Consider the following 22,017-nt stretch of genomic DNA (forward strand, 5'->3'; position numbering starts at 1 on the left):
GAAAATTTCATTTGAAAAAAGAGTTCCAGAGCTTCAAAAATTCTATCCTTCTGCTCTGAGTCATCTGTAAAAGTCCTCTTAGCCTGTAATGCTGTGATTCTATGACTGAAATGTTCAGACCGCAACAATTTTCGTCGGCCAGTTTGAGCCTCTCTTTTTCAACCTGCAAATACTGAAAAGGCAGTTTCTAGCACAGGCCAATGGGACAAATATTGAATTAGCCTCTGGGAAAGACCAACTTGCCTCTCTAGAATATTTCCAGAAGGTCAGCAATCCCTTTTGGGGTTTTATTGAAAATTCTCTGAGAATCCTAGCCAGGCACAGAATGCTATGAATGTCAAAACTCATGTGAAGCCCATCTGTCATTATCAGAGATTCTCATCATTTTGGGGACTGCTAGAGACCATGTCAAAAGTAAAGATGGTGTGACTCTGAGAAATCTGGTACAGGTTCCTGAGCAACAATAAGTGGTGCTAGCCCCTGCTGGAAAACACACAGCAGAGAGAAGAAAATTATCCTCAACTATATTTCTTTGGATGTCTTCATTACCAACTTCCATACATCAATATCCTATTTCTTGTTCTTCCGCATTTTCAAATCAAACACTAAATTTGTTCGGCATGGAGCAGTTTTTCATTTTGTTTGTACGTTGAACGACATCCTGGCCTTCTTTCCCTTGTGAAAGTGATTTTGACAATTGTAGATTTGAGATCTTTTTGTATCTGGTGCCACCCCTGTCATGAGGTCAAGCTACTAGTCACAAATTGAATCCCCTGGGAGCAGATTCTGAGATGGAGATTTGCATGCAAAAGTTTATTGGGGAGTATTCTCATTATCAACACTTGTGGGAGGAAAAGAAGGAAGCAGGTCTGGGCAGGAGAAGATGGGCTGTGGTATAGTCATAACAAGACCTCAGCCTACCCTTCAGGGAGCTCTGAAGTTGGGACGGCCACTTGGAGTTATCTCATTTAGGGTGAAAGGGTTGTGCCTTTAGTCCTTGAAACAACCAGTCATTGGATGCAGGCTGCCCTAGGAAGGGAGTATAACCTTAAGCTAGGCAGCTTTCTTCAGCCAACAACTTTCACAGAGGCTGAAGGAATAAGTCCTTTCGTGCTGAGGGGCATCTGGGTGGTACAGCACAGCATCCCTACACTAGCCTTTACCAAGATGGCCTCTTTGTTTAGTAAGAGTAGCCCAACAACCAGTCTTGCAGAATTGGATTGGGCATAGCCTCGCCCAGTTATTCATCCATACTCACCTCGCCACTCCTCTATTGTCATGCTCTTATGCTATCTTGGTTGAATGCAGATGACAATCTGGCATTCACCCAGTTACCTATGTGGTAACTCCCAGTCTTTAAAACAAGGAAGAAAAAGAAGATGGACTGCAACAGTGGTCTGGAATCAGGATGAGAGAGTTTGCTGCTCAAATAAAAGGAGCTTTCAGTATTGCAAAGTTGGGCATGTTAAAGCTCACACAGAGTGGAGAGCAATTCTGAAGTTGCTAAAACAGCAGGCTTATTTTTACAAAGCCAAGGCTTTGTTACGCACCTCACCTCCTACAAGCACCGATGCCTGCTTTTCCTCTGCCTCCAGAGACAAACTTTTCTCTTTTTTTCTCCCTCAAACTCATATTTACTCTGTTCAGTCAGCTGCAACAGGGAATAGCCAAACTATAATAAATTAGATATGAAAACAAACACACGCTTTTTTTTTTTAGATTCCTCACTGACATGCACTGAATTGAGATGACCATTCCCCCCAGGGTTCTCGAGTACACAGCCGCATGTTCAAGCAGACACAGAGAAACTCTGCGTGGTAAAAAGATACTGCAGTGTAAAGCCACAGTTCCAACTTGCACAGAAATGTGAACAAGGCTCATGGCCAGGAGGCCCCAGACCCAAGTTCATTAAGAAATCAGTGTGCTTTTTCTATTTAGTTTTTGAATAGGTAATACATTTACATGGTTCAAAGAACAAAAATATAAAAAGATCTATAAAATTGGTGTTTAAGAGGCCTCTCATTTGTGGCAGCAGGCAGCATATAGAGCAGCACTCATCTGTCATCCATGTCTTCCAGGAGCTTATGCTCTGAGAGGACAGCATGAGTTGTATTTTTTAATCTTTATTGTTTTTGTACTTACAGAAAATAATACCTACTTATAAAATAGTCAAACATTACATAAATAAATGACAGTGCAAGTAGGAGTTCTTGGTAATCCTACACCTCAGCGATAACTACTGCCAATTCTTCCAAATTTTTCTATACATATACAAACATATATTGTTTTACAAAAACAGGATTATACTATAAATGCTATTTTGCAGCTTTTTTCCTATGTAATAATATATTGCAGAAATCTTTCCTTTTGTTATATAGAGATCGAGCTATCTTTTAACAGCAGCACAGTATTCCATGTGTCTGTACTATAATTAATTTACCCAGTTTTATTTTGAATTTTTAAATGTCTGTCATACAGTTCTTCAAATCAGTTTTTCCATTGTTTGTAAGTGATTTACCTTGAATTTAAATCTACTCATCTCTAGAGAAATGAGTGAGAAGTCAGTAAGGGAAGCTTAATGGGGAAAGAGAGTCATCCAGAAAGGTCTATAGGTAGCAGGAAAAGGGACAGACAGGTGCAATTGCCTTGAGTAAGTAACAACGAGAGTACTGAATAAGTAGGCAAGACCATCTTCCAGATTTGAGTGAATGCAAAAACAGGGAAGTACAGACTGGATGAGGTGAGGGATTAAAGAAAGGGGGATAAAAGCAGGTTGGAATAGAATGAATCTTGATACATGGATGGTGAGCTGTTACATAGCAAAGGTTTTATGGAAAGAACTGACATGCTTTAGTTGAATCCAAGCTTGATATTAATTAACAATATAATGTAGCTATTTAAAAATATAAGCGATCCTAGGCTGCTAAAATAAGAGCCCATATCAAAGCAAGCAATAATCCCATTGTCATCCACGTTGGTCAGATCACATCTGAAATATTAGGACCAATAAAATATTGACAGATATCCATAGGAGAGAGACAGAACAGTGAGGCAACCCATCATCATGTCATAAAAGTAATTGCTGGGGCCGGCCCGGTGGCACAAGCAGTTAAGTGCTGGCGCTCCACTGTGGCGGCCCGGGGTTCGCTGGTTCAGATCCCGGGCACACACCGACACACTGCTTGGCAAGCCGTGTTGTGGCAGCATCCCATATAAAGTGGAGGAAGATGGGCACGGAGGTTAGCCCAGGGCCAGTCTTCCTCAGCAAAAAAAAGAGGAGGATTGGCAGATGTTAGCACAGGGCTGATCTTCCTCACACACACACACACAAAAGTAATTGTTGTAGCATTGGGACATCTTTAGCCTGAAGAAAAGAAAGATACGGGGAGATATGCTAACTATCTTAAAAAATGTGAAGGATTGTCCAATTGAAAAGGGATTAAACTTGTCTGTCACCCCAAAAAGGTGGAACAGAACTAACCAGTAGACATTACAAGAATATAGATTTTGACTCAACACACAAAAAACCTGTATTTTGCTAAAGGGTCTTTAAAAAGTTTAGTTTAAATATATCAAAGACTCCCTGTATAATTTCATTACCATTATTATTCAGCCAATACTTCCTTCATAAATAGTACAGAAGTAAAATTCAACCTAGTCCTTGCTAAATTTTCATAAATTCTTAATTAGTGGGATTCAAAATAATGAGGCCTTATTGTACACTGCTTAAGAAAAAATTTCAAATACTTTAATCCTTTTCTTCCTATGTTTATTTCTTAATCCCACGCTTTGGCCCACCGTGCGGCCTCAACTCCCACTGAAGCAGAGAGCGCATAGAAAACCCACACGAAAATATAAATCTGAGAAATAAATATGCGTAGTTGATTTAAAAAGAGTAAGAATTAACATTTAAAGCAATGGTAATTTACTCTGATCTGTAATTTTGAGCTCCTGTACTGAAATTGCTCATTTGGAAATTACCAAGTGCTTGGGTCTCATTTGTGATCTTCTTCCTGCATACACCCAGCACACAAAGGAATCGTAACGACTGGCTGAGTCACCACTGCCATCTCCCTGGAGAAGCATGCTCTCCAAATGTCGATATCATTTTCTATGGTGTGGTGAAGAAGATCCCCAACCGTACCCTGCTTACACTCCAGGGTGAGCCCAAGACAGCACAGAACCTAGAATGTGTTTAAAGGGCAACATGATCTTCCTCCATTCTCTACTCTTCCAGTGGCTAAATTGTTATACCACAGATCATTTTGGCTTTGCAAATCACTTCCATCACCCACTTTCATTAGTCGTTACCTAAATATAGATGGAAAATGATTTAAATTTGTGGGAAGAAGGAAGATGCTTTTGACCATATCCCCCATAAAATGATGTCTATACTTGATGAAATTATACTCAGATTATGGATCCATACCAGAAACAAAAATATAGACATGATATAATATTAGAGACACAAATACTTTAAAAGACCAGTACTTAGAAAACCCTGTGCTTTTCTGTGATTCATACTTGAAGATATACTGCTCTTCCCAACTTCTCAAACCCTGATTCCAAAATGGTTACCCAAAACTCAAGTGTCAGATCATTTCTCTCTTTCCCATTCAGCATAGATCCAGGGTGTTAATAGTTAATAATTGTCTGATGTAAATTAACTAAAAAGGAACCAGGAATCCCTGGTAAATTTAATTGAGAAAAGGGAAGAACACAGGAAGACTTAATATGATTGAACTTTTTCATAATGCTATGATCAAAAGGACCAGTGTGATATCTTTGTTATAGACTGTCTTTGTCAAGTTTTCTTAGAGTTATTTTACTTGGGAGACATAATTTACCTTGGTGGATAGCCATACCCATGTAAGGATCAGCCATATCATAATGAGGTTCTGTCTCCACTGAAGCTATTTCTAATTCTGAAGAACATTTATGTGGAAGAAGAAAGAAATGAGTTTCAACTGCAACAGGAAAGATTGAGGCCAGAAATAGGGAAGAAGCTTTTGGCATCCATTCCATAGATATTTTGATAATACATGTCAATAAAAACAACTAGGTACTATAATTCAGCAGTGATTGCTTAAGTACAGGCTTGATAAACACCTAGCCTGGTGCTCACAAGTTGTAGAATCTTTTTTTCATAAACAAGATAGAGGTGCCAACTGTCTGGAAGGTTAAGGCTGAGGTTATGAGTAAGTCTGCTCTCCACAATGGATAAGGTTCAAAGGGACCAAATGGACTGTGAATAAAAACTCAGTAGAACCTTTAATACCTACAGAAAGATTTTAAAAAGAAAAAAAATCATTGTAGCTGATTTTCCTTCTTTCAGGATTTTCCATCCTCCAAGCGATTATGGAAGCAGCAGTACAAAACAACTGGCAAGTGACAGCAAGGTCTGTGGGAAACATAAAGGACGTCCAAGAATTCAGGCGCATCATTGAAGAAATGGACAGGAGGCAGGAAAAGCGATTCTTGATTGACTGCGAAGTCGAAAGGATTAACACAATTTTGGAACAGGTACATTTGAGATTTATTCCACCCCCAGCCAACATGTTAAATCATCAACCTGAGGCAGTTCCCATATCTGCTAATAAATTAAGTAGCCAACAGACTAAATGTGCCAACAGTTTTTGATAGTCTCTCTAATCCTTTTTTCCTGCCAGTGGCTGCAGAAAAAAAAAAAAGAAAAGAAAATCTAAGCTGTTGAAAATTGCATACCATGATTAACCTGGAAGTCTCTGCAATTTAATGCTACCTATCAGATAAATACACCCTTCCACACCTCTGTTTCATAGATAGCTGACTGTTTCAAAGTAATCCCTTTCCTTTCCCGTACCTTCTTCCAGCAGAGAACAGACAAGGGATTAGGCAGGGAAGAAGGGTAGGGTTTTTGTTTCAGGAGACTAATAGCAGAGTGCAGGGGCAGTACTCACCAGGTTTGAATTTGTGGATATTTTTGCAGAATATCCCTGCGGTTCCAGAGAGAAAGAGGAGGGGGAATATATGTCTGTAATTTAAGACCATTTTTTAAGCAAGAAGGCATATGAGAAAAAAATGTTCTTGGTTTTTAAAATGTGAACAAAGTGAAAAAGAATTAGACTGAGGGTAAAATATGATTCTATGGGCCAAAATGTATTCATTATTAAGCTTGGATATTTAAATTTAAGACTAAAAAATATTAGAAGAAATGTTTCACCCTAAGCCAGATGGATATTCTGTTTGGAGTAAAGAGTCAAATTGAAATGTGGTGAAAGTTTATTATTTTCCTTAGAAGTCTCGATTTGCCAGTTAATAACAAAGTGTCTATGCTGCCATAAACAAAACTGGAAGGGAAACATTTCCATTCTAATTCCATCCAGTGTACCTGGGGGCCAAAACAGCTTCAGAGATTGAAATTATAGTGAGCAGCCATTGCCTGGGAGAGCTGTTTCATAGCAAATTAAATATTAACAATTTGTCAGATATGCCCCCATAAGAAGAGAATACAAAAAAATAGGTAAGAAAAGGGAAGGGAAGGGAAGAGAGGGGAGGGCAGGAGAGAGAAGGGGAGGGAGGGAGGAAAAAAGGAAGAACGAAAGGGAAGGAGGGAGAAAGAGAGAGAGAGAGGGAGAGAGAGAGAAATACGGAGAAGAGAGAGAGAGAGAGAGAGAGAGAGAGAGAGAGAGAGAGAGAGAGAGAGAGAGAGAGAGAAGAAAGAAAGAAAGAAAGAAAGAAAGAAAGAAAGAAAGAAAGAAAGAAAGAAAGAAAGAAAGAAAGAAAGAAAGAAAGAAAGAAAGAAAGAAAGAAAGAAAGAAAGAAAGAAAGAAAAAGAAATTGCTGACTGCATCGTAGCGATAAAAGCTGTCCCATTCTTCCTTTTTAAGAACAGCATCACGTCTAGTGAATCACGCCACACAGAAAATCTAGAGCACTAGCCTGGCTAAATCAAATTTTCCAACTAACATTCTCTTGAGCTACCCAAATGATCCACTCCTCCCTTCCAAAAAATTTTAAAAACCTGCCTTTGATTTTCTTAGATCTTGAAAGTGAAGAATCAGGTCAGTGACGTTGGTGTATGTACTATATGCCCTCTAAAATTTTATACCAAAATAGCCTTTTAGTGGGTGACCTACTTAATAGCCTAAAGCAGAGGAACATCCTTCTTGTCATACTTTGTTTTCCTTCTTTTGTATCAGTAACTTTGGCTTCTTGAATATCTTACATTCTGTTAAGTCTTTTGGATTTCATAGGACCTTATACTGGAGTCTGGGATTTTTCAGCATGATGTAATAGAAAAAGCAGTGGGTAGAGCTCTGAATTTATATAGCCGGGGGATCTTGGGCACTTCCAATATCCATGCCTCAGTTTTTTCATCTACGTAATGGGGAAAGTAACATTTGTTTTACTTCACATGGTTGGTATAATTGTTTTGAATGACATAAATGCTATAGAAAAAATAGTCATTATTACTAAACACTTTCAGGAATAATAAATTAACATTATTCAAAAACTCTGTTCTCTCTTTTCATATCTCACTTTCTATCTTCCTTTCTTCTACATGCATATTCATAGTATCCCTTAAAATACTTTCTATACAATTTTTCAGGGAACATTGTTCAAAGGAAAGTTTTAGCAACACCCAGGTAGGGCTAAAGAGTTAATTTCACTTATTCTTTTTCCCTATTTCAAAAAATTGTCATAAAATTATCAGTTCATGAAGGTTCTCTCTACCATTTAAAGAATTTCTACTAGGCCATAAGTACTATGAGGTAGGGACCATGTTTGTCTTGTTTACTGTTGTATCTCCAGCATCCAACAGAGTACCTGGCACATGGTGTTGAATGGATGGGTGGATGGATGAATGGATGGGTGCATGAATGGATGGATGGATGAATATAGAACAAGAACATTTCAGTAAGTTCCACTGTGATGCTATGCTTCCATCAAGAGGCAAAATAGTACCTGCAGTCACATGATATGATTATTACAGTATACATTTTCTCAAAGGGTTAAGATGTGGCTCTCTGCTTAAGCCTATTCTGATGATATCATGAATTTGCCATAATTTATTTATTTATATAAATGTCTCATTAAACAAATTATTTAAATTAAGCAACAAATTCAACATGATATTTATTTAGAGAAAACATTTTGTTAAATAAATCAAATACTAAGATACAGAGATAGCACTTTTCTCATTGGTTCCTAACTATTCTTTTGACAAACTTATTATAATTCACTATACAGGTCCTGGTTAGAATGATAAAATTTATAACTCAACCAGTATCAAGTTCTCCCAAAAGATGTCCCCATCCTCCAAAGATGTTTTCAAATTTGTTTAAGGTTATTTTCATGCAAGGAAACTTTTATAGTCTCCCACAAAATGACACTTCACACCACTAGCTGAGGTAGAAGGGCCTGTTACACCACTATAACACTATTTCGTATAGATCCGATTTTGGCGTAAAGTAAGTTCATATTGTTCTCTATATCCAATGGGTGTTAATGAAAAGATCTCAATATGGTGCAATTTTTCAAATATAAGAAGGTCTTCAATGTAGTGTTATATAGCATAACCTCCCCATTAAGTTCTAATTTTCCCCGCAAATGTTCAAATACTTATGCGGTAAATCAAAATTCTTCCAACATTTCTTTCCAAAGCTCTTTTTGATTTCTTTCAACCCTTCAGACTACAGCAGAAAAAAAGACTCAATTAGGTACTAATCTGTCTTTAATATCTCTCCTTAACAGTTAATCTATAAGGAAAGCATTCCAAATTTGCAGCTACAAGAATTAACACAGAAAAGCACAGAGCTATAGACAGATGAAACCATGAAGGGTTATCAAGGTTCATAGAGAGTATTTAGAAGCTGTAAATCTTGAATCTAAGAATTAAGAGTACTTGGTATAGGCAGATTTAGGTGTACTAGGATGAATGGACCACTCACCTGACCTGATATAGCATTCCTATTAATGTATTATGTTCATGAGGCCCTCCCGATTGGTGGACAGCTGCCTTAATTCAATGATCAATCTAAACATTAACTTCTGAAAAGGTTGCCTCTCAGAGTTATCTACCGATGACTGAATAGATCCCCTATCCCAGTAGCATATACCTGTGGACTGCTTTTGAAGGTCAGCCAACGATATGGCCTGTTGGACATTTAATGTTTATTTGGAGGGACAACATATAGAATAGTGTTTCAGAGCATGGACTCTGGAGCCAGTCTGCATGGATTCTGTCACCTACCAGCTGTGTGATCTGGGGCAAATTACTTAACTCTCTCTGTCTCCATTTCCTGGTTGTAAAATGGGGATGATAACTGTACCTTAATGAGTTAATGTATACAAAGCATTTAGAAAGGGGCCTGACATATAGTGTTTGTCTAGTGCTTTGATGCTAAACGACATGTTTTCACATCGATTATCTCATTTAAGCCTCACTATGGGAGGCAGGCAGGGCAGATGTGTTTACTCCAAATTTACAGATGATAAATTGATGCTTAGAGACATTTAGATGATTTGTCCAAACATGGCTGTCTTCTCAGTTCTAGTAAGTGACAAAGCAAGGACAAAACTCAGGTCTTCTGACTCCTAGTCCAGTGCTCTTGCTCCTATACTGAACCACCTCCCTTAATTTCTAAGTCATTTATTAAATATTTAGCCGATGCCAAACCCTAGATTAGGCCTGCTCCTCAGGTTACATTTTAAAACAATTGCAAAGTAATTGGAGAAGATCTAGAGAAGAGCAACAAAAAATGATTAAAGCATTAGAAAATAGGGCCTACGAGGAAAGGCTAAATAAGATGGGGTTGTGTAACCTGGTGAAAGAGAACCAAGAGGCAGCTTAATCACCAGCCTCAAGTATAAAGAGTTATCATCAAGAGGGCACTGACTAACTGTTCTGTGTGCCTAAGGACAGTACCAGAGCAAATGAGCTTAACTAGACTAGAGAGAGAGTCAACAGTAGAAAGGACTCATTACAAGGAGAGAGGAAACTGGAGGAAAGTAAAATCTCACCAGAAGAGGCTATGCGAAGGTGAGACCATTCTGGATTAGTGAAAAGTCAGATCTAGAATAGTTTTAAGATTGTTTTCAAGAATATACAAATATTCCAAGTTAATCCTATCTGTTGACACGTAAATATCCTCATAGAAGACTTATTTTACTGACTAGGTAAGAATATTTCCTAATTTGCCTGTCCATTGGATATCTAAAAGGTTGTCTTCTTAAAGAGATTTAAACACTCCCCCTTCAGTTTTTACCATGTTTTTATTTTTTCCATAGAGAATTCAAAGGTAAATCTCAGCATAGCCCCTGCTTGAATTATAGCATATGCAAACTTAGTGGGCCCCAAATCAATATGTTTCAATGTGCTATCCTCTGGAAAAATATAGAATGTATGATTTCCCCTGGAAATATTTCAGGCTAAAATCACGTCATCATGGATGATGTGAAAGTAACACTTCTTAAGGACAGAATCCTGAAGCAGATCCATTCCTTAGGTTCCTTTCATTTGAGAACCCTGACTGTCACTTCAAAGACAGTCAATTTAAGAAATTAAACATCCACATTACTAAGTCACGTTTCTAAAGATAACAATTTAAGCACGATGAACAGTATTAGGGGCCCTTCTAAAGTATGAGACTGTAACACAAAGGAGACAGTGCTCACTCCAAAATATGAATAGCAATTGGGGTCACTAGAGCACTGTTGCCAATGGCTAGACCTAGGTCAAGTGAATTAAAACAGGTATAGCCTTATGCCCGCTCCTTGCCTCACCCTCCACTCAACACATAATGGTACTGTCCAATTCCTCTCTCCTTTTTGCTCCCCCTTTTTCCCAGCCCTTTCTCTCAATGTTCCTTACAGAACATTTAGCTGACCTACCAGTCCATAAGACGGTTTGGGTTAGCATACCTTCTTCTCGGAATAGTTTGTTTGTGGTATAGTTGAATAAACACAAGCTTGAGAATCAAATAGACATGACTTCAAATCCTAGCTCCGTTACTTCTCTGTTGCATGACATTGAGGAAAGTGACTTAATTTCTTTGAATCTCAATTTTCTCATCTTAAAAGATTGTTCCATTAACTTCCTTTCATGTGACCCTCATGTGCTATGAGGGTCAAATAAGATAATATGTGGACAGCACCTGGCACAGTGGTTGGCACCCAGTAGGCACTCAATAACTGGTAACTACAGCTATTTGCTCATGAGTGATGTTTTTGTGCTCATGAAAATTAGTTATTTGGGGATTTTTGCTCAAGAACAGTGTCCTCGTGGATTTTCCAAAATATCAGTTCAATTTAAGGTCATATCATGAGAACAGAGTCTAAGACTTGAGCTATGCTCAGGTCTCAGTCATATAAGTTTAGCATGTTAGATGACCTCTGTTTTTTTCTCCAATGTAACTTTTATTGATAAGCTCAAGGACTATCCAAGAACTAACTAGATTTTTCAGCGTCACTTAAAATAAAGGCACTAAAAGCTTGAGCTACATGTGATAACTGGACATTCTTAATAACAGATATGTATTAAGTGCTTACAATGTTCCAGACACTATTTTAATCAATGTGCGTGGATATATGTGTGTTTATATATCTCATGTGAGCTAATCCTCGTATTAGCCCTATAGGTGGGTGGGAATATTCTTTCCATTTTATGATGTGGAAATTGAGACTTAGAGGTCATACAGCTAATAACTGATGGAGCCAGAATTTGAACCCAGGGAGTCTGACCCCAAATGCTGTTAATCACTGAATTAATCAGCCTTGCATCTGATGGAGTTTTTCAATTGGAGTAGATTTAACCAGAGGTTATAAGAGATAAGCACCCTGACGAGGCCTGGAGCGGCTTCGTTTACAACAAGCATTGTTAAACTACAAGCATTTCACGGATATTTTCTCTACTTGACGAGGATCCATATTCCATTATCACACGGAATTGAAAATATGCCCCTTAAACCTACCCTTTGGTGGAGAGCTCATTTATGATGAACAGGTTCATTTATTTATGGTGTCAAAACAATCTAAGTATGCAATGGTCCCCACAAGAATAGAAATAAATTATGAGGGGTACTTTCTCAGAGCGATATGTAAGTACACCTAGCATTCCCATCTGCATGCAATTCTTCTCAGATAAAGAACCACAAATTCCATTACTTTATCAAAACCTTCCCTAGCTGTTGTCTATATCCTCCTTCCCTTGCTAGGGAACAACCTGAATGTAACTGGCAAAGTCTGGAAGGTACAGCTCCCCTTGTCTCCCTTCTCTCCATTAACCCCCAAAAAACCAAGCATAAAATGGGGCTGGTTCTGGGAAAGCATAAATGCCCATAGGATAAGTATTTGGGGTGGATGCTTAGCATTTCTGGGCCACTAGCCTTGAGCAGCAGTGCTCCAAGGGGCATGCTCCTCACTCCCACCCAGTATCACCCACCTAGATGAGAGGGGCCACTGCCTTGAGCTCCATGCTTTATAGGGCTCCTCATACCACAAACACTAAAACAAAAAGACATTGTTTTTCTTTTTGGTCTTGAGAGTGTTTTGAAAAGTTAGTAGCTGTTAGAGCAGCAGGGAAAAGGGGGAGAGGGACACAGAAGCCAAACTGGGCTTCCTAGATCAGAGCACAAAGGCACAAGGGGTCAAAGGAGGGGGCAGGGCAGGGGCAACAAAGGAGAAAATGACAACTCATGTCATAGGAAACAAGAGACAAATGGATTATTTTGTTTAAAATGGGCCTCCCCGAATCACTCGAAGTGAAGAGTCTTGGCAGCTAAGTTTCTCCAGATAACTGCACTCCTTCCCTCTGCACTACTTGAATGATATAGCTTTGGAAGACGTGTAGAATTCCTCAGCAACCTCAAGTCAGAAATGTGAGCCGTAGGTGTGGAGAACTTTCTGTCCTTGGCCTCTTGGTGAACTTGATAGGTCCACCCCATCCCGGCTTCAGGCAGATCCAGTCACCACCCAGGAGCTCTGAGCCCTGGGCCCAGCTTCCACCCCAGCCCACCCTGCCCTGTCCCAGCAGGGTGTCTGAATCTCACGGGTAGTAGGGCTGGCCTGGGAGAGAGCCGTCCTCTAGCTTCCTGGTCTATTTCAAGGGATTGGGCTGCAGGGCCTTGGGTGTGTGTAATGATTTCAATCTAAAATGGAACCAGAGGATACAAAATGGAGAATCTCATGCATGCACCCTCAGGAAAATGAAACTTACCAACTGAGAGACTGATTTCCCCTAAATGCCTGACTTACAGAAAACCCGAACATATCTCTTGACCAATGAACGTTTGCCAAGAATCTCTCCCCATCCTCAAGCCAATGAACTTACTGCTTGGGCTCTGGCTGGACTTCCCCCCTCTTTGCTCTCCTTGTCCATAAACACAGCCCTCCCCAAACCCTCAAGGGACTCACCTGTAGCTTGCTATAGCTTGCATTTCCCAAATTGCAATTCCTCTTCTATTCCTGAATAAACTCAATATCTAGTAATTCGAGCTTGCCTCAGTTTACCTCTTTATTTAGGTTGACAGGTGGATACACAGGCCAGGCCAAGGCGCACCTTGGTTTTGATCTTTTTAACATTTAGATACATAGTATGTGGTCCTCTGTTTGTACTCTTGCCATGGGCCTCAAAAATGTTAGGGGTGACCCTGCTCCTATTCATCCATATCTCTAATGGCCTAAAAACATAAATGACCCTGTCAAAATGTCCAGTTTATTTATGGGGAGTAGGTTTTTCTGAACATTCTAGTCTCATTCAGTGTAAATGTAGCTCTTCCAATCACCCATCATGATATTTGCTTGGTGAGGCAGGGTTGAGGAGGGTGCTTTTGCACAGTAATACAATCTCTTCCTGACTAGGTTAAGTGCTATGGAAAGTTAATTGAATATCTGGTAGAACTGGGATACAGAGCGATGCTCCCATCGCTCTGTTGGAAGATTTTTATTCTACTTCTACCTCTCAAAGGTGGATACAGACTACTCCAGAGAATCTTCCTGATACTTTCATATCATTTGCTTTATTCCATAGATATTCCCTTTTACATTATCCGAAGTCCAAAAGAGAAGATGGGCAGGGGACATGGTTAGGATAAATATAGGTCTGGAGGGGCAGTGTAGGGGAGTAAATCACTCAAATTTCTCCTCCTTCTTTCCATGCTCACTGCCACAACCCACCCCCAAGCACAATGTCTGGTTACATGCTTTTCAACACTAGAGTTTGTCTAAGAAAGATTCTCTATACTTAGAATTCCAAAGTTCTTCTAGAGACCTGCTTTCAGAGGCATGGTTATAAGCTGAGAGTTAAACATTCTTCCACCACCACATAGTAGTGGCTCTATACTTCACACTTAGGTCTATGTCTCCCATGATATTCAAAGTATATAGTGGGCTGAGTACTAGATAGGAGACAGTACAGCTACACTGAGATCCTTTGAACCAAAGCAGGATACCATTTATTTCCCAGCTTGTGTCTACAGGTGGACTGAGTGAGAAGTCTTTCAGAATCTTCAAAAGACAAAGACAGGTAAGGGATTTGGCAGGTATTACCTGGATTTCAAATGGCAATCTGAGGCCATACCCCCATGATGGAGAAACAAGTGCCTCACAGAATGGGACCTCTGGGACCTCTTGGAGTAGATAAATAATTGCTTAGCTGCCTAAGAAATCACTGCATAATCAGAGGTAACTCGTGAAGAAGAAGGAAGGCAAAGGGATCAGACCTCTACAATAAGGATTGTAATTTACATGGAAAACTTTCCAGACAAGTTCCAACTGTTCTGAGGGTAACATCACACAAAGGCTTATATTCAGAGTACTATACTGGGCACTATCGAGAGAAAGAAAAATTTCTTTCTCTCCTTTTTAAAGTGTAATAGCCGTTAGCAATATGAGTCAAGTTAGAGAGCAGCATCTCAACAAATGTAAAATAATATAATAAAGACTGGGTACATATGTGCTGGTAGAATAAAGGAATTAGAAAACCTACAGCTTATTTTTGCATATGAGTAAATTAATCGTAAAATGTAAGATCAAAGTGTTTCTAACACCTATGCCTCTCCATCTTCTTCTCCCAGGTACACGTTAAGGCCTATATGTAAAAAAGAGATCCCATTCTTCTCTGCTTTCCCTGCTGGCCAATCTCCTAATGGGCATGCTTCCAGACGTAGATGAATACATAGCCAAGCATACCCATTGGCCTTCCTTCATCTCTTACTGTATCTTACTAGATATTCCCTTTCTTTCTCCACCTCCAGCCATTCCACGTTTCTCTCTATAAATTGGCTGCCTCATCCATCCTTTTCAAGGACGCTTTTTGTTACCTCACCAATCATGGTGACTGGTGGTCTCTATTTCTTACCCTAATGACATGGTGATTTAATGCCATTACTTAACATATATTGGACTACCCTAATAAATATTTTGAAGCAAAAAGGGACCTCAAAATTGCAGAACAGTGTCCCCAAAGCAAAACCTATGGCTGGATTTCTTAAGGATGCTCACTGCAGACACGGTTTCTCTTAAGTCCAGCCTAACATCCTCCAGGCCCTAAGTAAATGGGACTCTGTACTTGCAGTAAAAGCTTTCAGCATGTTAGGTGATTTCAACATTCACTGGCAGCCTTAAAAAAACTTGTTCCCTAAAATGCAAAGATATTTATCCTAAGAGTTAGTAGCAGACATCAGTATTCTATACTTAGAGATTTTATCTTTGGCTTATTAAAAATGATGGCCTGATTCTTTTGTCATACTTAACTCTAGACTGTCTAGACTGGCTTTGTGACTGTTTAGAAGCAAATCCCCTCTGGGAAGATAAAGAGAAAAAATTCTTCAAGATCATTACTTTGAAACAGCAAGACTCTTGTTTGTTTCAGATGATAGAAGCTTTGGTCTCAAAAAGGAAATGGTCCTGCTCAACCAACAGTTCCCTCCTCCCGTTTTTCAAAATTGTGATATCTCATTATCTGCTTGATTATTTATGATGAGGTTTGGGGGTCTTATTTAAAAAATCAACACAAATTCAAATTAATTTTCATTAGGGTACCTCATGAGAGTCCTTGGGGTGACTGGAGACACCCTGGAGTGTACAGTAAAGCAGAGTACAGAAGCCTTGAGGCAGGAGACCTGGGTACTAGCCCCAAGCTGTATAACTTCAAAAAGTTACTTAATCTCTCTGCGCCTCCATTTCCTAAACTGTAAAATGAATATGTTGAATATGACAGTCCCTTCCAGTTCCAACAAGCTATGATTCCCAGAGCTGTGAAAAACAAGGTAGGAAATTCAATTTAAGAAATATTGATTGAGGCCTGACCCAATTTACCATACCCAGTGCTAGATATGGTGAGGGGGAAAGGACATGTCTTCCATGGTATAGTGGTAGGAGTGATAAGGCAACACAATAATTCTGGAAGGCAGAGTATGATAAGTATCTAAAAATGTGTAAGTCAACTTTCCTAATTTCTCAGATTGCCAGGCTAGTGACGATCATTGAATGTTTCTTTGCTGACTGAGAATCTTGCAAGCCTCAACATCAGTGAGCTTTGCTTAGACTTAGAGACATAGATGAAGGGGGAGATTGAGATGATATGCTCCAAGACCAGGACACAGCCTGGAGGTTTATCCTTTACCTCTATCCTTAGACTACAGAACAACAATTGTCGCCATTCATAGGAGTTTCTGGTTGATCAAAGCTGTGCCACATATATATATAAATATCATATCAGCCCTTATAATATCTGGAAAATCCCTAGGGAAAATTTCTATTAATTAAGAATTTCTGGTAGTTGGATTCTAATTAACTGAGATTTGTTAGTTCATCACAAGCCTATCATAAGTTCCTCATTATGTCCGTATCCACTGTTATACTCCTGCTCAGATGCCCTTGCACATAGCAACGTATAGTAGATTGCAGTATAGATTTATTAAGTCAAAAGACCTTCTCAGGCCGTCCCCATGGCTTAGCGGTTAAGTGCGTGTGCTCCGCTACTGGTGGCCCGGGTTCGGATCCCGGGCGTGCACCGACACACCGCTTCTCTGGCCATGCTGAGGCCGCGTCCCACATACAGCAACTAGAAGGATATGCAACTATGACATACAACTATCTACTGGGGCTTTGGGGGAAAAAAAAGGAGGAGGATTGGCAATCGATGTTAGCTCAGAGCCGGTCTTCCTCAGCAAAAAGAAGAGGATTAGCATGGATGTTAGCTTAGGGCTGATCTTCCTCACAAAAAAAAAAAGAAAAGACCTTCTCTCCTGTCCATTGACACCATTTCAGGTTTAAGGCTGGTACCTTATTCCAAAATTACAAAAAGTATGAACCAATTCAAATGGAAAAATAAAATTAATACAAATATCCTCCCTTTTTTGAGTTAATCCCATCACTTAAATCAAGTGAGACCTCAGATCTGTTCTTTAAAAAAAAATAGAAAGAAAGGAAACATTAACCACATATAGCTTTTTTATCCTCCACAGGCAATGAATACGTTTTCAGTTGGCAGGGGAGGAAAACACCCTGATACCTGTCCCATTGTACGGCTTACACGTGAATACCCCAGTTAAGCCTTTGCAGGCATTGAGAGGTTGACAAAGTCCTATGGGTTAGAATTACTATCTTTAAACATTGATGAATTTTTTAGAATCATCATCCGGCTTTATTAGGAAATTTCCCCAGATTAAGAGCAACAAAAACATAGCAATTAGAAGGTTCATCACACAGCTGCATGATTATAGGAGTCTTGTCCTAGATTCTAACAGATGCTGTAACAAACAGTTTCATAAGGGCTGCAAGAATCTCAGTTTACAACAGCAACACAAAAGCTAGTTATTGTTCAAGCTCACATTGCCAGAGGACCCTTATGTTTAAAAGAATTTAGACCTTTGTGCTCCCCTATAGAGAGGCACTAAGCAAATGCAAAATAAGTGCAGTAACAAAAAATAAAATAAAATGTGCAGATTAAAGTTCTTTACTGCACTAACACTGAAGGGCAAAAGCCACTGATTGATCCATGCCAAGGTCTGGACTTTGGTGAGACTGAGTGTGGGAAAGAGTCCTTGATCAGTTTCATGCCATTGTTACCAACACCCACCTGGCCCTTCCAGTCAAATTAATCCCATCCTTGTTGGGGCAGCTTTCCTTCAGTCCAGATTCGACAGGATCAAACTGTCTCTGCCCAAAGGTTCTAACAAATTGACAAGTAAGGGGCACCATTCAATGGGCCAGGGCCAGGGCTTAGGGAGATTGGTGGCAATTAGGGTCACATACTAGAGGTAGAGCTAAAGTGGAAGAGATTAGTAACTAGACACCACTATTCTCTCTCCAACCTTTTTAAAAATATATATATAGCTACCAAACAGACTCCCAAATATACATGTACCACCAACACCCTACTCTGAAAATGAATAGCAATTGACAAATATCTTCAGAAGTAATCCAGCACTAGACCAGAAAACTGGCTGAGTTCTATCTCAAGATTGCTGTGTGACCTTGCACAGGTGACTTTGCCACCTCACCTTTCATTATCTTAGCAACTTGAGCCATAAAATATAAAAATCCTTCCCTATCTGACTAGGATGACGTTAAGATGAATCAGACAATTTCTCTAAGGTATTCTAAGATCCTCAGAGAAGGCAAGTCTACACATATCAAGCATCATAGAGTCACTGCACGTCATTTCTTGAGGAGGAGAAAATGAGTAAGGAAAGGAATGTGGTCACTGAGCCTGAGAACTGAAAAAGGATTTAAGCTCCTTCTATAATCTGAGGCAAATCTCAAGAGAGGGAGACTGACGAGGTGGAGTCAGAGAAGAGTTCAGTGGTTAGGACATGCTCTCCAGATATTTGGAGTCTTCATGTTTGTCTTTGACAGTATGATGTTACCTTACTATAATCATCTTAAAGGTTTGGATTTGTGAGTGCTATCAAGAAAGTGGCAAGTGCTTTGATAATGGTTTTGTGGGCCAAACAGGTCTGTCCCACCACAGCGGGGTTAAGTGGTCATAAACAAGGGTATTGTATTCAAACTTACATGGTTTAACTTAAATTGTTTTCCTGCCTTTAATTGTCTCAACAGTGGAAATTCTAGCTCTACGTATAACTGGATCATTATTGAGGACAGGGGCAGGAAAGGTGCAATATCTTTCAGAGTTCAGCATTGGCAGAAAATGTGCCTGCCAATCTTAAGAATGGGGACACAGAAAAGGGATAACTGGGTGAACTGATTTGCAAATCAGAACCTTGAAAAGATGCTATCTAAAAGACACACGCACACACACACACCTGCAGAGGTAAATAAAAGGGAAGAATCATAGTAGAGTAGAACCTCAGTAATACTGTGTCAGATTAAGAGCTGAAGATCCAGGGACACTGAAGCAATGGACTAGGCAGTCAAAGAAGGTACTATAGACAGCTTCTCAATGGCAATTCTTAAGTGCCTTGACATCACTGCTATCTCTTCAACAGCTCTGAGAGTCCTTTGTACTTCTCTTGACCTATTTCAAACTACTGCCTGTGCTTAACTTGAGAACCTCCTACTCAATAAATTGCTCCTCCTCCCTCTTCCCTGGCCAATATAAAATCAATTGTGACTTGACAGACTGCTTTGTTGCGGTTTTCTCAAAGGCACAAAGGAAAGAAACACACCTTATTTGTACACGCATTAACTTAATTTCAGTCTTACGCACTCAAGCACAGGGCGATCCTTCAAACTATGACCCAAGCCCTTTCACTATCTGGTGTCCATGGCAACCACCACCAAGCCTCTCAGAGAGAGTTGCAAAGAGTGGCAGGAAAGTGTATCTCCCAGCAGAGCTGTTAGCTCTTCTGCATTAGCTACATTGTAACAGGTGGTAGCAGGCCCATCCCTGAATCCTCAAGTATTTGCTTTCATTGGGGGGGGAACATTATTCATGTCTCCTCCCCAGAAGAGTAATGACTGCTTCCCACACCCAAGCTGTTGAAAATAAAGCACTAATTGCAAAATATTGAAACTAAGTAGAAGGACAGTTTTTGCTTGGAAAAACCTCTGGATGGTATACATCCCCAGCAACTTTGTCCACTGCAGCCTCCTCCACAACACCCTGCTTGCTAAACTAGTCAGCGATCTCCAACCCCCCAAAAGACAATACACATGAACTCCTAGTCACTTTCTTTTATGTTCGTTACCACTCAGTGATCCGCAACTCATTCTCTTAACTTTCTTAACTCATGTCAAGAATGCATGCATGATGATCTCGCCATCAAACTACGTTTTTTTTTTGAAGAAGGAGAGTGGCCCTGAGCTGACATCTGTTGCCAATCTTCCTCTTTTTCTTTTTTCTCCCCAAAGCCCCAGTACATGGTTGTATATCCTAGTTGTAGGTCCTGCTAGTTCTTCTACGTGGGACACCGCTTCAGCATGGCTTGATGAGCGGTGAGTAGGTCCACACCCAGGATCCAAACCAAGGAACACCAGGCCGCTGAAGTGGAACGTGTGAACTTAACCACTATGCCACCAGGCCAGACCCTAAACTACATTTTTTAAAGAAAAAAGAGCAATGCAAATGATTGTCCAGATACTGGAGGATTTATGAGCCAACAGAAAATGGTATGGTTTCTCCAAATATAGAGAAAGCTGTTCAGTCTGAAAACTATTTTCATGAGTTCCATATTATTTGCTTTGCTCAGAGCTTAGCTGAAAAGTTCTCAGATAGAGATGAATTTCCCTTTACTGTACTCCAGAGGAAGATGGGGATGTTTCCGTTTGCAGTCTCATTACAACAGAACCCAACATGTCTAACAAAGACTTTTTGCATAAAGAGGACTAGCTCAGACCCGGTTCTTTATGGAAACTGAAAAGGACCCATTACTCAAATGTCCTTGTTATAAAATCTACATAAATAGGAATATATGTAATATTTGAAGTGACAGAAACAAGTGAATGGCTTTATCTTCTTAAATGCATGAAAAAAGAAAACAGAAGGCTCTTATGCACAATCCTTTCCAGCAGATCTGCTGAAATATAAGGAGATGGTTTCAAGCTCTCCTTGAAAGCAAGGCAACATTTCTATTCACACTGCCTTGTCTGTTGTCCTGGATAAGAACTAGTAATAAGTTTAAAGAAAAAGTGAAAAGCAAGACATGGTTCCAGCCCACAAGGAGCTTGTGGTTTAGTAGGGAAGCAGTCAAGTAAACAGATCATGGTCCAGTGCGATAAGTGCAGTGACAGAGGGGAATACAGATCCTAATGGGAATTCAGAAGTGTGCCTACCTCAGCCTGACTCAGAGATCAGGGAGCCTTTCTCTGATGATTTGTTGAACTGAGTCTTCAAGGACCAATAGTTCATCTGGTTTGGTGCAAGAGGGTAAATATTTATATTTGCATAGGTGTGACAAGCCCCATTTACTTGTCAGAGTGAACGCTAATAAGCGGTGCCAATTAGGAAATTGAGAATAACTCAGATGTCATAAAGCAGAATGGTAGTAACTTGATATCAGTAAGAACACAGGCTATGTTGGCCAGAACATAACTCTACCTTTCATCATGACCTTTCGATCCTCAAGAAATGGAATTTTTCTACCAGGAAATACAGTAACATGGTATCTGAAATGAGAAGATTCTGCTTAGGGATGATACTACCCCATCATTTTACAATGAAGAAACTGAGGTGCTGAGAGAGGAACTAACATATATAATGGCCACACAAGTAGTGAGTGAAAGAGCAAGGATTTAAACCCGGATCTGACTCCAACGTCCATACTCTTCGTGCCACACCATGCAAGATTCTGCCAATAGGTGCACCAAATAGATATCTACATGTGGGTTCCTCTGAATAGGCCACCTGCCTTCTTACTCCCATCCCACTTCCCACTCAACTGCCTGGAATTAGTGTTTAGGTTAAGATGGTCTCTTCATATGAAAACATACTACACCAGAAAGATAACACTTGAAGTTAATATCAATTCTCATCCTTCTTCCTTGTTTCAAGTCCTCTCCTTTCTCATCATCCACAAACATTGAGTACCTGCCTATAGGGCACTGGGCTGAATGATAGATACGCTAACA

At 39.8% G+C, this 22,017-nt stretch overlaps 1 protein-coding gene across 1 annotated transcript in view; it reads left to right on the forward strand.

Annotated features, from left to right (window-relative positions):
- The window catches only part of GRIA3 (glutamate ionotropic receptor AMPA type subunit 3), a 269,592-nt gene that overhangs the window by 122,819 nt on the left and 124,756 nt on the right, over window positions 1-22,017 (forward strand). The window contains exon 4 of the mRNA XM_058536632.1: window positions 5,336-5,523. Within this exon, the coding sequence (XP_058392615.1) occupies window positions 5,336-5,523 (188 nt within the window). The remainder of the gene's footprint in view (window positions 1-5,335; window positions 5,524-22,017) is intronic.

This window comes from Diceros bicornis, chromosome X (genome assembly GCF_020826845.1).
Source record: "Diceros bicornis minor isolate mBicDic1 chromosome X, mDicBic1.mat.cur, whole genome shotgun sequence".
Classification (NCBI taxonomy): Eukaryota; Metazoa; Chordata; class Mammalia; order Perissodactyla; family Rhinocerotidae; genus Diceros; species Diceros bicornis.